The sequence below is a fragment of the Pararge aegeria genome, chromosome 2 (genome assembly GCF_905163445.1).
Source record: "Pararge aegeria chromosome 2, ilParAegt1.1, whole genome shotgun sequence".
NCBI classification, from domain to species: Eukaryota; Metazoa; Arthropoda; class Insecta; order Lepidoptera; family Nymphalidae; genus Pararge; species Pararge aegeria.
Window position 1 is genome coordinate 13884175 of NC_053181.1, and position 18552 is coordinate 13902726.

At 36.3% G+C, this 18552-nt stretch overlaps 1 protein-coding gene across 4 annotated transcripts in view; it reads left to right on the forward strand.

Annotated features, from left to right (window-relative positions):
• The window catches only part of LOC120628688 (adenylyl cyclase-associated protein 2), a 49848-nt gene that overhangs the window by 22009 nt on the left and 9287 nt on the right, over positions 1-18552 (forward strand). For all 4 annotated transcript variants that reach the window (XM_039897278.1, XM_039897253.1, XM_039897270.1 and 1 more), the window contains exons 3-7: positions 5436-5521; positions 5995-6377; positions 7962-8111; positions 10684-10862; positions 16642-16848. In XM_039897278.1, coding sequence (XP_039753212.1) covers positions 5436-5521; positions 5995-6377; positions 7962-8111; positions 10684-10862; positions 16642-16848 — 1005 coding nt within the window. The remainder of the gene's footprint in view (positions 1-5435; positions 5522-5994; positions 6378-7961; positions 8112-10683; positions 10863-16641; positions 16849-18552) is intronic.

Sequence of the window (18552 nt, forward strand, 5' to 3'; positions counted from 1 at the left end):
TTAATTCGTTATCTGCTGATATCATTTGAAGATCTATACTATTTTCATTTCTCACCTACGTAATCATACCCATACGCGTGCGCATAGATTTAGTTGCTATATTAAGAGTTCAATTCCAAAATGTATTATTTACTTTTTAATATTTTTGTTGATTTTTTGTCTATGGCAAAAAGCGGTTTCTTTCATATTTTTGTTGTTTCAATAGGTATATTAACTTTAAAAAAAAATCGCACCTATTCATAGTATCTTCATTTATGTATTTTGTTTTGAGTTAGTATATTCCTGCGTGTGCTTAGTGGACTTGGCACAGTTTGTTAAAAGACTAAGCTCATTTTGGAAATAATCCGTAACTTTAAATGTTGTTTTTATAAAAAAAATTATAATAAATGATAAGTAGGTACAAAATAATAGTATATTTGAATTTTGATTTATCTTTTGTAGCCTTTTATGACGTTCACTAATCGTTAACTAAAAAGTTATTAATTTTTATTTCATTCCTTTATCTTTCATTTTGTTATTATGATTAAAGCACATTTTGGAAAATAGTAATGCAAATGTATTCTGTGAAATGAGTTCTATGGTATCATAGAACATAGAGCTGTATCATGAAATCATTGTGCTATAGCGATAGGAAAATCGATGCTTGTAAATAGCATTACCTCTACTTATATTTTATACTACTGGTTGCAGATCATTACAGAAGTAGCCAATCCCATGTTGTAGTTTTTGTAACACAACATCAACTTAACATCATATATCCGTCGTTTGATTGTAACATAACATCAATAACTTAAGCGGGTTTTTATTTATTCGTTAATTTATAACTTAATCAGGATTCGAAGATTAATATATTTATTAGATAATTATATTTATTAATTAATATTTATAAGTTTTTCATTAATAATATTACTTTAACTAAACGAATTACTGTAATGGTCTACCCGCGAACATTTCCGCGCTGCACAGCCAGGCATACATTACATACAATTTACATCAAATTGCATGTAATTTTTTTTTTCTTATAGTTTATAGTGATTTAATGATGATCTTCTATTAAATTTTGTGAAAAAATATTTAAAAAGCCACGGATTCATATATTGGAAAATGTAAAAATTGCCAATGTATTTTAGTAAATTAATAATGCTAATTAATGGGCGGGCACACACTGGGAAATCTAATTATCTTAATTAATGTACTGCCATTAGTAGTCCCAATGGCGGAATAGTTTAGTAACTACTTACACACATATTACTAATTAAACTTCTGCAATAAGCATTATTTTTACTTGCATAATCATCCTAGTCACGACATAGCCTACGACATAGCCTGCGTAAATTAATTTTCAAGTGAGATATTTTTTTTCTTCAGTTATCTATGTCGGTCTCAAAAAACGCTTTGGCCTACAATTAACATTACAAAGAAAATAGGTCCGCAGTTCGCAAGTGATAATAAACTATGTATTTATGTATGAATTTCACTAGTAAAACAAGGAAAAGAAAATCGTTCATTTGCGATGAGGCGCCTTGTTTATGTACTTAGAAGTGTCGCCACAATAATCAATTGGTATCGGAAATAACCACCCTTGTTGGTTTACTTTACGATGTTGTCTATAGCAGTTGCTATGGAGCGCTATAATCATCGATCTCAACTGCAGGAAAGGAGTTCTTTCGCCACGTTTTTATGCTGATTGTATACATCGACTCCCTCGGAATCTTTTTATACCGTTTGTCCTCCTTTTGGGCGGTATACCAACTCTGCAGTTCTGGTGTGCAGTCGCCAACCCAGCACCGTGAGACTCCGACATCCATTGGTCCAAGCTATGTGCTCCTCCCACTGCCACTTTAGCTTCGCTTAGCTACGCTTTGGTACAGGCTCTCCTCATTTCTTCATAGCTAGCTTCTGGACTTTATGAGCCCAATAGTTAGCAATCATGTTTATGATGCATAAGTGTGGCAACACGCAATTTTCGAATAGAGCGTTACGAGCTTTACTTATTTCATAACGTTTAATAGTATTTCTTTTTGCCCAACTCACCACCAACCGTAAAATATTCATATAAAATATCCTATTCTATTAAATCTGGAGATAAAATAAGAAGAGTCAACATCTCTCGAGGATACTTCGTAATCGGGCCGAAACGTGCGGAGAGAACATATTTTGGAGAATCAGTGTGTGTTTGTCACAAGAAAATAAACATACAATTAAGTATAAAACAATCAATATTGGTACTTAGTCAAAAGTTTAGTTTTTGGTCATATCATAATGGAAATAACATCGGATGGAGTAGAAGTTTTGCCTTTTGCAACCATTTCTATAAATATTGCACAACGTGTTTTGTTGAAAATGTTTAGATCGGATGTTACTGTTTTTAGATAGTAGATTTTGTTTGAAAAATTGAGGAATAATTATCAATCTTTCTAAAGCGTTTTATGTAGAAATTATCCCGCCAATCAAATTAAATCGCCAATTTGTTTGCTTTCTATTTCGTCTGTAACGTGATATAGCCGCAAAACAAAGCGAACTTTTATAATTGTTTCTCACTTTGAAACATTCACTAATGATGTGATATTATGTAAATTTTTTAGGTATAAAATATATAGGTTGGTAGGCGCCAGTTTGTGTTTGCAAAAAGTATCGAGGCAATCCATTTCCAGAGGCAATAGCCGCCCCTGTTTACATTACTAGTTCGTCTATATGGGTTTTGTAACTTGATATAGCTAACGGATTGAGTTTATTTGGAATATTTACTAATCTTTTTTTCACTATATATAAGTTAACCCTTTACTGCATTCTCACCTGGTGGTGTGATGATATAGTCTAAGATGGGCTAACCTGTAAGTATAGGGATAGGTACTTATGTCAGTTATATTAAACCCATGCACCTAATCGGTTTCTACGCGACATCGTACCGGAACGCTAAAACGCTTAGCGGCACGTCTCTGTCGGTAGGGTGGTGACTAGCCGCGGCCGTAGCCTCCCAGTAATAGAACCCGGGACCTCCTATTGAAACCACGTCTTTGTCGACGGGAGATCGTCAAAAAATCCAAACCAATCCATACATTCAGTTTTTATTTGTTTTGATAGCCACCTAGCGGAACAAAATTTGAATATTTTCAGAAGGCTTTACTTTCTTCCTAATCATCAATGCCTTCTTAGTCATGTGTTATTACTTAACAGAAGCCTGTTTCTGTGTGCAAAAAATATTGCGCCGATCAATTAATATCTGCAATAGTCACCCTTGTTTACGCAATTACTTCGCGTTCGGTAACGATATATAGCCGCCAAATGGAATGTGTTTTACTATATTATAATGTTTTACTTTTAAACATTGACAAATAATGAAAATACAAAAATGGGGGGTGCAAATACAAAAAATACAAAAATACGGGTTGATCCATAATCCCCATAGCCAATAAAACAAGCGCCCTTGCTTAGATAATGTGTTTACTTTATTTACTGTCTTACTCAGAAATATTTATATTAATAATTCGTGAAAGTCACTGATTAATTTTATTCATTAGGTGACTGTTGTTGTGTGCAAAAAGTATCCGGCTAAGCCATTTTCATCCGCAATAGCCGACCCCTGTTTACACAATTCGTATACATTACCACGTCATCTGAAAAGCTATATAGCCGCCAAACGGAGTGAGCGCCTTGCAAATTTTATTACGGCTCACTTTGAAACATTCGCAAGCGATGTGGAAATGTTTTTCACTTGTTTTATGAGGCGCCTTGTTTAACTGCGGAAAGCATTGCGCCGATTGATTTTATCTACAATGGTTAGGCTTTCTTGGACATTTGGACACGATGGCGACTAGTGAAGCTTTTATATGAAGTTATTGTTTGTTTTACTTATTTTTAATTTCGAAAATAGATTAAAACAATTCATGTAAAAAATAAATTGATTATGTAACAAAAAGCTTATGAATGTAGCATAAAACACCAGTCTCAGTAGGGCTATTAAGTGCATGGTCAATGCTGCCACTTTCGCAAAGTCAAAATATGTATGTGTCAGAGAGAAAATTACAAGTATGTATTACAAAAGTACATTGTGCAATTACGGATTTGCATTTATATAACAAGGCCATACTTATTCAAAAGCTTGTAACTTTGACCATAATAATAATCGGTTTTTTTTCTTCGCACAACACTAATTGCATATTTTATTACTTAGAGGGACTTAGTGACCTAAATACAATATTGTATTTGATTGTGTCCTTAACTTAACCTTAGTAAAATGTGCTTGTGTACCCTTTTAACCATTGACGCTAACAAAGTGGTGTTATAAGTATGACAACTTAATTTTAATTGTGAATTAATTGTGATACTTGTTGAATCCCTATATTGGTATTGATATTTTATGTCAGCCAAGCTATGCCAATATAAAAAAAGTTGCTTTTTAAACTCAAACTCTATTAATACATACATTTTTAATGTTCTTATCTCGTAAAACGGAACTCTGAATCCTTTAAAAGCATTAAAAAATTTTACCTAACCAATAGGTAGGTAATAAGTAGGTAATAATATTATCAATTCAATATATATTTTGGCACTGCTGAAGTGGAGATTCTATGAAAAAACAGACTTATACTTGCGGTTTAATTTATATATACTTTCGAAAAAAAAGGAGCTGATAATTGGAAACTAAGACAGTAGAAACCTCCGAGCTATTTTCCTATAAAACCTAAATGAGTATTTATGTTCTAACCTAACCTAATCTCACTTAAGATGTTGGCAATAAACTTAGAAAGGAATGCGAAAAACGTGTTTAAGCATTAATTTTATAGTATTCCTTTACAGTGCCGTCCCAATAAACGTTGTTTAGCTAGTTTAACAATTTTTTCTCTCTATCTTTTCTCAATAACTTTACAACGTGTAAGAGGTAATTCCAATTTTTATGAAACTGCCACTTATAAAAAGCTTTTTTTTTAGATTTGTCTTAGTATCTAGAGTTTAACTTAGATTAGCGTGATATTTCTGTAGCCGAATACTGAAAGTATTAAAGTCAAATAGGGCTATTGTTAACGTTGTGAAAACCATTTCAAGTGTCGCGTATTCGCTCCAAAGGCTTTTATGCCCCCGTGATAAATTACGTGATGGATCTTTCATCATAATGTCCACTATACTTTAACGATAACATGGACTAGTTTTTGGTAACTTGGGTGTTTATTTATGGGTATTTCTCATACCTAAGCAATGGGATTAGCTGATGGAAATCCATCGCTAATAAACAGAGCAACGCGTTCCTGGCTACAACTGTAGTTCTTATTGTTAAATGCTTAACATGCGACCACAATACAGGATTACCTAGTGTTGAATACCAACGGATATATCATTAGTTGTTAAGTTCTTTTTTTCGTTAATAGATATTTTTTCATTTTCATTAATATATATATATGTAATAGTACTAATGTTAAATTTCTCTATTGTTGTAGGGTCCCCTGCAGACTTATTTGCAGTTGTCGAAGCAACTCGGCGGAGACATCGCTACACACGCCAACCTGGTCAACGACGCTTTTCAGTAAGATATTGATAACTCATAACATAAAATCTTTTATACCACGAATCGAAAATTGCTTCATTTTCTCAAAAATTCAATCGCCTCTTAAAAGAGGCAAAAGTAAAGGGGGTAAGCATTACTTTAATCATACTAACGCTTACATTTTTTGATAAAAATTAAAAATACTATTTATAAACCTTCCAATACGCTCTGGACGTTTTCATGAGTTTAATATGAATTAGACCTCTGTTTCATGAATTAATTTGTAAAGTAAAGAAAAGTATAAAATTCTCGGTGGAAATCTAATTTTCCATTCACTTCGGAAGTATTTCTCAGCCGTCATTTATCAAGCCTGTTATTTTAGGTCGGGCTGTAATGTATAATATTTTGTATCCATACTAATATTATTAAACTTGGCTGCTTTTTATTTGTTTGTTAAAAAAAGGAATTTGCAGGCAACCTATCATTTTATTAACCTTAACACGTTGTTATAGGGAACAGCTCCGCTACATTCAGCTGGCAGCATCCCGGTCCAAACCATCAGATGGCGAACAGGTTCAACTCCTCAAGTCGACCAGCGATAAGATCTCCGCAATCCAACAATATCGCGAAAAGAACCGCGCCTCGAACTTCTTCAACCATCTCTCCGCTATATCCGAAAGCGTGCCCGCTCTCGGTTGGGTCGCGGTGGCACCCACCCCAGCACCTTACGTGAAGGAGATGAACGATGCTGGCCAGTTCTACACGAACCGTGTGCTCAAAGAGTGGAAAGAGAAAGACAAGACCCACGTTGAATGGTGTCGCGCATGGGTGCAACTTTTGTCTGAGTTGCAGGCGTATGTGAAGCAGTACCATACTACTGGACTCGTTTGGTCTGGTAAGTTTCAAAGTCGGATTTACATTACGAAACTTGTTCGTTGTCTTCGGACGACCCCCTGGTGCAGCGGTAAGCAGTTTGGTTATAAGTGGGAGGTCCCGGGTTCGATTCCCGGCAGGGTCAATTTGGGAATTATAATTTCTGAATTTTCCCTGGTCTGGTCTAGTGGCTTCAGCCGTGGCTAGTAACCACCCTACCGACTAAGCGATTGTGAGAGTGCCGCTAAGCGATTTAGCGTTCCGGTACGATGTCGCGTAAAAACCGATTATTTGTATGGGTTTAATATAACTACCACACCCTTAACATGCACACACATGGCCCGTTGCCATTTTCAACTGCATCACCACTTTCCGACAGGTGAGATTGCAGTCAAAAGCTTGCAGAGAATTAAAAAAAATAAAAGTTTCATGCGTTTCAAGTAAATTCAACATGAGTGTTTTAATTGCTAAGGTTATATGAAATTTGTTGTAAGACACTAGATTTATCAAAAAATCGCGTAGAAAGTAAACTATTTTGGTTTCATTCGTACAACTAATATCATGCTATACTTTACAAAACTCCTAAACTACTTCAGATCCAATTCTTAATAAGAGCATGTTTACTAAAGGATCGAAAGTCATCGACGTAGTAATAAACTGTGGTTATTGCTCGTAAATTGGAAGTTTTATATGACCGTCAATGGATAAAGGAAAATGTTTTCTCTAAACTTTATGCGAATATATTCGATAGCTTGGTCAGTTAAGATGAAAAAAATAGACCAATCCAATTAAAATTGATGAATAAGATAAAAAAATAATTTGTCAAATTGTAATAGACACGCTATCAACATCAATACACCAAGCAATTAACCTTAAAAAAATAGGTTAGGTACGTCATAAAGTTCGTACAATTTAATTAGCATTAAAACCTAGTAGTAAAAGTCTCTTAAAGCTGTACGAACTGTTTGAACTTATCCATTGGTATTGGTAGGTCCAGAATTACCTAAGGAATCATGTTATAAAAACGTCCCAACCTTTCGCACTTTTACAGATGATATGCAGATGTCGCTAATTTATGTCCGTTCCCAGTCCGTCGATTGGTGGTAGGTATTTAGACGGCCGATTGGCGCAGTGTGCAGCGAACCTGCTAAGGCCGTGGGTTCGATTCCCACAACTGGAAAATCTCTATGTGATGAACATGAATGTTTTCAGTGTCTTATATATAATGTATATTATAAGTATTTATGTATATTACTGATAAAAATATTCATCAGTCATAATATATTTATTTATTAATTATCAGCTTTCTGTTATAAAGAGTTTTTTTTCTTACAATGAATACTTATATTATTATTAAAATATTGCGGTCAACGTGGCAGTTAGCTAGTTGAGGATGTCAGTTATAATGGATAAAACCTTCTCCAATACGAGTTTAACATTTTCAGTTTAGGCACGGAGCTCGAAACATTAAATAAGAAAAAAAGGTTCCGTCGATTAAATACAGTAAATGAATAAACCATTGCTGTATTTACATAAATTAATTACATACAAATTGTTTAAGCCTTTAACGGTTGCTAGTCTCGATTAACGAAGTCATTGCCCGCAGGCAAGGGTGCTGGCGCCCCCCCTCCACCCCCCCTCGGCGGCATGCCACCCCCGCCGCCCGCGTTGCCCGAAGTGGACTTCGCCAACATGACAGCTGATGACAGAAGCGCTCTTTTCGCCGAAATCAACAAGGGTGAAGCCATTACAAACAGTGAGTATCTCTTTATCCACTGCTTATAAGCCGTTCTTGCAATTCTTGTTTGTCGTGCGTGCAATAATTGCAGCACCAAGGATCTGTTGCTTTTGAAAATTAGCGTATTTTTTCTTATTTATTTTGTTGACTTAAGATCGAATAATTGAATTATGTATGCAATTGTCGTTTTTATATAAAGAGTGCGTGTTTTTTTTTTTAAATTAGTTTTTTTTATTTAATTGTGTATCTCACGATCTTCTTGGCGCAGTGGTGGGCGCTTTGGTCTTATAAATGAGAGGTCCTGGGTTCGACGCTCCGCAGAGGGGAGATTTGTGATTTTTATCCGGGTTTTTTCAAGTTAGATACTTCTGCCGTGGCTAGTTACCAACCTACCGATAAAAAAGTGTCGCAAAGATTAATATTATTGCCCTAACTTAGCTACCATATAAGACTGAATTGTCTTTCACCACCATAAGGAGCGGCGTAAGTTTAAGCAAATCTCATTCATTATGATTGCTTAAAAAGTATTTATTTATTTATTTATTTATACTCTTTATTTGTACACCACTCTGAAGAACGAGACAAAAAAAAAGAACAAAGACATGAAGAATGAAGCAGGATACAAAAGGCGGCCTTATGTACATGTATATTAAGTATGGTTTTGTTAAACCACAATTCCAATTGTATTTGGAGTACATAGATGAATAACGATCGTATTACTAAGGTGATCAATTAGAAGTCATCATCATCATCATATCAACCCACTGCAGGGCACGGGTCTCGTCCCAAAGTGAGAAGGTTTAGGACGTAGTCCACCACGCTGGCCCAGTACGGTTTGGTGGTCAGTATGGAGTTAGTTTAGGTAACTTTTGTTATTAATTTTCGCGTTGTTTTTCCTTTAACAATAAGCTATCACAGCGGGGCTAGCACGGGCAGGAGATAAAAATTATGTCCCCCCGATTTATCCCCTGACAAGGTATATAATTAACGTGTCCACCTGCTAAATCACGGGAACATAGAATAGGAGAAGTTTACCCCCGTTTATTAATACACATATATTATTTGGATATTATTTCCACTTGTGCGCCAGTGCTTTGAGAGTTGAGAAAGCTGTGGGAGAAGGTAAATTTATATCCTTTCCCCGGGGAGATAATTGTCTCCTGCCCACTCTAGCCTTGCAGATAGATTAAAAGTAATGGAAAAGTTAACTAAATGTTAAATTTCGTATTTTACGTTGCTTTCCAATCCATATACATTTTTATGCAGAATGTTGTTATTCGATTTATACGTTCGAGAGGGAATCAACTCGTTTATTCCACTCACGTAAAAACTTGCCTTGCCAGTAACGAAAAATAAATTTGGGTAGGTACTATTTTGTTTTGCGAGCAATTTCATCGCGTTAAAAGCTTTCACGTTTTTTCACTAGTGAGGTTATTTAGTTATTTTTTTTATATTCAAACATTCAGTTGTAATTAATTTAAAATAAAATGAATCAAATTATTGAGAACCTTGCCAAAATTAATAAATAAAATAGCTTTTTTTTCCAATCACAAATTTTGTGATAGTTGAAATTAACTTAATATTACGTACGTATTGTAAAATTATATGCTCTGAAACTAGTAACTTAAATATATATGTAATATGTGTTATTTTAATGGTGTTTTGTTTTCCTTCATGTTGTATTTGTGAAACGCCATGAGCGGTGAAAGACTCCTCCCACCTTTTTCAATCTTGTCGATATCTAGCTGTTCTGTTCCTGCTATCTTGGTGAAATCTATTAATATATAAAAAATAGATAATTTAATATGATTTATGATAGAAATTGGGGCTTCGAGTCACCATGCTGCTCTAATGCGGGTAGGCAGGCACCTAATGAGGGTACACAGCAAAAGGAAAATGTTTGTTTGTGTTGTATATGCCAATGTGTTATAACGTACCCGTTTTTATGCAAATTGTCAACATTATAGCCAAGTATTATTTAAAAACCAAAACCTGATGATAGTAACACTAGTTGATGCCTACAACATCGTCTACGTTCGTATCTGTTTTTTATTGGGGCTATTTATATGCAAAATCGCATTAGAATCCCACTAAGAGCCTAAGAAGGTAGCGGGCTAGGCTAACCTGTTTGGGGTATGATCATATCCCTAATCGGTTTCTACGTGGCATGCTAAATCGCCTTGCGGTCTTTATACCATCAGACCAGGCAAGATAAGAGAAAATTCAGAAATGTAATATTCACAAATTTCCCCTGCTAGGGGGACCAATCCGGCAGGGTGATTACGTATCTCGCGACAGCAATGCGACAGGCGTAAATTTTGCAATCACTGTTGTCAAACGTCACTTTTGTTTATTTATTGTATGGAAAAGTGACGTTTGACAGCAGTGATTGCAAGATTTACGCCTGTTGCATTGCTGTCGCGAGATACGTAATCACCCTGCCGGACCTCATAAGACCGTACCGGTTACTCTACGCTACAGATGTCGTAAAAACAAACAGATACTTTGTGATATTAGAACATTTAGTTCAAACACCCAGTATGAACTAGATTAGTTTGATGTCATTTTCAAGTGTCCCAATGTTCCCCAGCACTACGCAAAGTGACGTCGGACATGCAAACACACAAGAACCCTCAACTGCGTCAAGGTCCCGCGCCTTTCAAGGCAGCAGCAAACTCAACGGTGCCGTCTAAGGCGCTACCGACGCCTGGAGCCGGCAAACTGGACAAACCACCTGTTTTCGCGAGAGACGGCAAGAAGTGGGTCATTGTAAGTACACTTTTGCGATCTATGTATTTGCCAATATACAAAGTGTAAATGATAACCGAAATAATACTTCAGCGGCTTTACAGGTACATGATTTACTGTCTCTGAGACTTATCCGTGACACCGAAACGATAATAGTTTTTGAGTAAACCATTGCCATAGTTTTTACTGAAATAAATCTGATACAGCCCTAACATAACATGCAAAAGTAAACCAAGTGGCTCCTATCACGTAATTAGGTATGTGTCGCGTAGCGGAGGTACTATGCGCGTGTCGGTCTTTTATCTTCAATAGCGTTGCCATAAGTACACACGATTAGATTATTTTGAATTAGTTTGTATGGAAAAACAAATATGCTTCTTTTGATTGCATATTTTTCAGAGTATACCTTATGATATATAATATACTTATGCACCCTTCGACAGTATTTTATAATTTCGTTACATGTTGTATAGCCTTTTTTTTAAAATATTTATAATGTTATAAACAAACTGTTTGTTAATTTTTAATCTAATGTTAATTTCAAATTGTAATAATAAATAAAACATAACGAAAACACTACACTTACATAAACAAACACTATAGTTAGTTGGTTTATGTAAGTGAAAAACTGGCGCAGTGGGCAGCGACCAAGCTTTCTAAGTCATTGGCCGTTGGTTCGATTCCCACAAGTGGAAAATGTTTGTGTGATGAACATGATTGTTTTTCAGTGTCTGGGTGTTTATCTGTATATTGTAAGTATTTATGTGTATTATATTCATTATAATATTCAACAGCTACCTTAGTACCCATAACACAAGCTACGCTTACTTCGGGGCTAGATGGCGATGTGTGTATCGTCGTAGTATATTTATATTTATTTATTTATTATTTATTTTAAAATGTATAGAAATGATTATTTGAATTACAAGACAACTTAGAAATAATGGAGCCTACACATAGACCAAAGTCTACTATTCATTGCTATAACAAATTAAATTAATAGTTTGCTGTTTAAGAAACATCCAATATCGAGTGTCAGCGCCATGGTGCTACAACGATATCTCTTGAATCGATTGCGTTTGTTTCAAGAAAATGCATCGGTATTGAATTTGATTAGCTGCTTACAAATTTGAAAGTATGAATGTTTTAATTCTATATAAGTGATATAGTAAACTTCAATTATTTGAATATTTCCTAGAGTTACTATGGATCGGACATTTTAAAGGGCTGTGGATGTTCGACATTCTAAAAATTACGATGTATGTATTAAGTAACAGGTCTTGTAATAAGGCATAGTCGAGCGAGTGGTTGGAAAAAAACCTTTAGTAGAACATCGTAGTTTCAGTGTAAAGGTTTTCGCAATATCTTTTAAAACCCGCAGCTGTGACGGACGGAGCATCGCGCCGTTTATAACAGCGAAACCGGAGGCGTCGGCACTCGACATGCCGCCCGTATTAGCGTGAGATGACTAGAAATGGGTCATTGTGACTACGCTACGGGTTTTTAAAAATGTTTTGCTCTAAATTCCGCGATTACTATCTTTACTACTTGTCTCTACCCAAATAGTATTAGAGGTACAAAAAAAAAAGTATTTTGTACAACAAAAGTATTTTAACTAAATCTAGGCATCGCCTTAATCGAGTGCCTATCGATTAAGGCGATGTCTATAGTAAAGAAATGTTTTATCAACTCTTAGGTGATAACTATTCGTGAGCGGGGTTGATCTATGCCTAGGAATCTCCTTAGATTAATCGTTCCTTATTTAGGTATTGCCTTGTTCGTCGTTAGTGAAAACGGGCGTTAGAGGTACTTTAAAACTTTTTTTAAGACTAGATTTTGGCTACTGTTCGATTAGAATAAGTTCGATTTTTTACTCCTAATGCGAAAAAGTGTTATCAGTTTTCTTTTATTCCTTAAAGTTATTATTATATAATAGGTGTTATCTCGAACTGTTTTACAATCCAGTCATTATAATCACCACTTCAACCGATTACCGGCCCACTACAGGGTTTTCTGGTCTTCTCCCACAATCAGAAGGGGTTAAGGCCGCAGTCTACCACGCTGGCCTAGTACGGATTGGTGGAATCCACACACCTTTGGGAATATTATGGTGTTTTGAAGCAAGTGATATTTTAAATGCTTAAAACGCACATATTAAAAAAATAAGAGGTGCGTGCTGGGATTCGAACTATGCCCCCCCAAAAGTGACCTCGGGCTCCTACCCACTGGGTTATCGCCGCTAAAACCAAGTAAATAAAATAAATTATTGTTATTAATATTATAAAAAGTTTTGTGGGAAAAGTTGAACCTGTTAGATTCTTTCGCAGCGTCATTGAAAACAGTGAAAGGTCCGTCAGACAGCACCTAGCTATTTGTGTCCAATACTTGAAACCTGTCCATAAACCGGTGGTCTCAACAAAATTGGACAAACGGCTACTTTTACTCGTTTATTTGTATACAAATGTAGAAAACATTAAATGCTATTTCATTTTCAACAGGATTTGCGACGGCCATACAAAAACGAAACTTGTACGATCCCGGTTGAATGGCGCATGAACAACTTTGACTAGTTTTTTTGTGCTATATTATGCACGCTAGCCCTTGAATGCATTCTCACCTGCAGCAAGTGATGATGCAGTCTAAGATTGTAAAGGGCTAGCCTGTTATGGCAGTTAAATAAAAATAATTCCTTTTTTCGTTTCTATGTAAACTCGTATCGGATCGGTAAATGACTTAGCGGTACGTCTTTGTCGGTACGGTGGTAACTAGCCATGGCAGAAGCCTCCCAACAGATCAGACAGGAGGACTCTCAGGCATGACGACTCTCAGGGGACCCCCCATAGGCAGCCGGAGCCCTAATCACTAGATTATCTTATGATCAGAGCCTAGAGGAGATTCTACTACCATAGAAGTCAAAAGCCGGGCTTGCTTAGTAATAAATATCTCTTTCTAATTTTGCTTGCCTAATTGTTTTGAAATGCAATTCATAAAATAATTTATAATTGATAGCAATGAGGGAACAAATACAATGTTTTAAGTTTTGCTTAATAATGTATTGACGAAGAGTATACAAGCACTAGTTGTACTACGTAGTGCTTGTATACTCTTGCAGGTAGACTTTGTGATAGCAACGAGCCGAACGCGATAGAATGACATTATGCGCCGCGCCGAAATATCACGATCGTGTACAAAGTTCTCTCACCTTGTCTTGCTCACACTCATCGGCTTATAAGGGTTTTTTTTCTTACTGCTTTCACTCATAGAAATTTTAATTTATTTAGCAGAGACAATCTATTTTATTTAATAATTTCGTATGGACGTAAAATGCAAGATTGCGAGTTGAAGCTCGTACAGATGACTAGCTAGCGAATTCAAGTAAATTTTATGAAATATGAGCTAAAATTGTGTGCAAATGTTTTTGTGGCGATCCAATGGGGTATTTTTTTATTTTTATTTAGGCAAACAGCGCTTATAATATAAATTTCCAATCATAATTCGCGTGTTGACGTTAATCGTAGTGTTTTCAAAACAAGTTGATATTGTTTCTCATTATTGTTGTTCTTGGTGTGCCATACCAAGAACGGTAACTTTTAGAGGTCTAGACGACTCAAATTAGTCAACGCCATTGCTTACTATTTATGTATTGTAGTTATCCTACTAACATGATCGCTTCAGTATCTTATCTAAGTTTACTTCGATCTCTCGCATCGCTTATCCGCACGCCTATGGTGTACGGGTGACCTAGTGTAAGTCTACTGTGTGCCATATCTCACATATTTCCATCGAAAATTCACGAAAGTAAGAAGCTTTCTTTGCGTCGAACTATGCCACACCCTCTTTTTAGTAAGTAAAGCTTTTAAAATAAGTATTTATGTATGTTTCTTACTTACAGTGTAAAATTTATAATGTGTCAAAAAAAATGTAGTAAACTTTCAACATTTGTCTATTTAATGTCAAATCCCTCAGGACTGAGGGATCTGGAGCATAGACCCACGATGTTTCTCTAACGTGAAGCAAGCTTAAGTGAGCAACTCCATATATTAGGCATGGCGGTAGGTTTCGAAATGTTACCTTTTACGATTCAAGACAGACCGAAAATCTTTAATGTAGGCCGTGCGCTTAAACATATAAACTACTTAATATCAGGTGCTACTGATATCAACTGGGAACTACTGATTTACGTGCTTTACGTGACATGGATAAAATATAAATGCCAAATTTCGCGGACCTGTAACTTCAGTCAACATGTAATTACCGAATTACGCCACGATCTTAATAATTTTAATACTATTTAGCGCAATTTCACGGAACCCTTCTTGTGCATGTCGAACTTGCACTTAGCCGGTTGTGAGATATCCAAGTGGATTTCGAGAGTATTTATCTTGTAGTATTAAAAAGTCCGAAATGAAATTAATCATCGTACTAGCTATTAAATAATAATAATAATAATCTACGAAAGTAGGTTATACTTTCGGTATATCTGCTATGCAAACAAAATATATGATGCTATAACATTTTTCATATTAGGTCAGTGTGTTATAACGTCAAAGTTTTTATTTAGACAGGTTCCCTTTGAGTTTTTGATTTATATGGGTCGTTCTTGGTGCTCGATTTCCTCTTTACAAACTAACGAACTAAAACTTCTTTTGAAGGTATAGTATGAATAGTTTGAAATATGTAGGATCTAATTTCCGAGAAGACGAATATTTAACTAAAATTTAAATTTATTTTTCCTATTGTGTTGTGTTGCAATAAAGTTTTTCTATTCTATTCTATTCTAAAAATCATACCATTCGACAAGCTAAGAACAGGTTGTCAATTCTTGGCCATCTATACTTAAAAACGTACTTAATAGGTAGGTTCTTATGCCCAATTGGAGCGAGGGCTTTAAAATAACCTTTAACCTTAGACAAGCCAATGTCTGCCTACCGGGTTCGCTACGAAATATTTGTACCTTTATTTATAAAATCATTACTTTAATAAAACATCTTAATATTAATACTATAATATTGACAAATACTCATACTAGAATATTGACTCTTGCGCAGATTGATAATATTGACTCTTTTCATTGCGTGTAGTAAAAAAGATTCAATAGAAGTCTTAAAATAATACAAGTCAAAGGTATATAGAAGGTTATAAAGGTTAAAGGTTATATTATAGCCCTCGCTCCAATTGGGCATAAGTACCTACCTATTAAGTACGGTTTTAAGTATAGATGGCCAAGAACTGAGAACCTGTTCTTTTTTAGCTTGTCGAATAGTATGATTTTTAGTTAAATATTCATCTTCTGGGAAATTAGATCCTACATATTATATTCCTCTACCGAAAAATCTAATTGGAGTAGGTACTTGTACACTAATGCGCGTTTTCACAAACGACGGACAAAGCAATGCCTAAGTAAGTAACGCCTGATTAAAGAAAATTCCTAGGCAGATATTTTACCTTTCACCACTAGGCAACTAAAATGAGGTTAAATAACCTAACTGGTCCTTGCCACAAGGTGTGTTATTTTGTGTTTTTATTATCATACTATTCATTTTTGTATAGTCCATAAAAAACTATAAGGTTATTAAAAAAAACTAATTTATATTTTTCATCTGTCATCTGTAAGCTTCGATCCGTCGAATCGGTGTTATAGCTTTAGACGGCGCCTAAAGTCGTTAGACATCACATAAAGAGTTGGTAAACTCTTTTCTCTAGGAATCACTTTCACTAGGCCTCCGATTAAGGCGATTCCTAGGTTTAATGAAAACGGGCCTTTTATAATTATGCCTCTAAATAAACACATTGTTTTCAGGAATACCAAAAGGGCAATTCGAACCTCGTGGTCGAGAACGCCGAGATGAACAACGTGGTGTACATGTTCCGATGCCGCGACTCTGCGTTGACCGTGCGCGGGAAGATCAACGGCGTGGTACTGGACTCATGCACCAAGTGCGCGGTCGTGTTCGACAACCTCGTCTCTAGCGTGGAGTTCGTCAACTGCCAGTCGGTGCAAATGCAGGTAAGTCTTTGACTACTAATGGCGCTTCCATGTACAATAGGTAGGTATACCAATTACAATTTGTTAGTCTGAAACGGAAACGTGGTTGCTTTTCATGGGCCTCATAAGAGGGGTCACTCAGCGGCCGATGGATAGAGCTATGTTAGGAGTGTCTCCACGTGATCAGAAATGAGGAGATCCGTAGAGAAACTATTACATAGCTAAACGAGTCGCGATGCTGATATGGCAATGGGCAGGGAACATAGATCGGAGAACTGATGGACCCAAGGTGTTGGAATGCGACCCCGCACCGGTAAACGTAGCGTTGGCGGAACCCAACGAGGTGGACAGACGGAGACGACATTAAACGATCCGCTGGGAGCCGCCAGAAAGCAAGAGGCCTGGGACAGCTGATTTTGGAACTTCCTTCGAAAGACATAAAGCGTGTGATTAAAGTGATCATGATTACCTTTGGTACTCCCATGTAAAATAGATATCACAATTACTCTTTGTTTGCGTTAGTTCAGCGGTAAATCTCATCATGGAACATGGTTGTGGCGGTTAAAGCAAACGGTTTTCGTGGTTGCCGGTGTGATTGACCTCCGCCTCAGATTGATGTGCTCAAAGTGGCATTTTTTAGGACATGTTCCTTGCATGACCGGCGAGGTGCTGCTGTGTTTATAGGCGGTGGGTTTCCATCAGCTGGGCCATCTGCTTGCCTGTCAAATATTACCAACTACTGAAAAAAAAACAGTGACCTAATTATAAATCGTCCTTAAAATCCTGTTATCCATTAGGAAAGGCCACTCACCTTGAACTCGCAGACTTCGCCGATCTAGTGGGATGGCAGCTAAGGGCAGGTTGCGTCAGTAAATGTAATGTGTGGCGTTTTAGACGAATTCAGTATATACTCTAATTAGAATGTTAATTATATGCGGATACAGCGCCTTCGCTGACAATTGGATGAAATAATTTCGCGAGATGAGCGTTCAGCCGTTAGGAATCATCTTTTGGCAAGCGAATTATACGTCACAGTTTCCCTTACCAATTTCCGCCACGGTGGTTAATATCCAGAGAGATTTTTAACCACGCGGGAGATATTATAGTGTACTCAGGATCGACAGTTTCCTAACGTGCTCTCCCACACACGAGGGTGAATCATCGCCAAACTTCTGTACTAAGATCTCTTGAAACAAAATCCCAATACTTTTCATTGGCCCGACCGGGGGATCGAACACAGGACCTCGTGATCTGCAATCTGACTTGCTAATCACTAGAGCAACGAGGCAAGCAAATAATCCAGAAGAATGGATGGATGTAAACCATCAAACACCAAGCAATTTTGAGAATGAATTAAATAGTACTAACGGTCTTTCATCTAAAATATTAAGTGCTGCCCCGTGTCGTGTAGGTTTTCCAATTTCCACTATTTTGAGACGTTATGGAATACTATCGCTATAATTACAATGTTACCATCACGTCATGACACATGCGTCGCGTCGAATGGTGACCCATTGTTGAAAAATCACTCCAATATCACTAGCAAAGTAGAGCCTCTGAGTTTATATATTTAAAAGCGTTCTCAAGAATAACGGAACGGATATCTCTTGGAGAAAAGTTTCTATAAGCTGCCCCTTTGTAGTACTTATCACAAAGACCCCTCGGATTTCATTCAAGTTTTCAACAATACATAGTATTATTCGGATAAGGTTTTGGTGATATAGA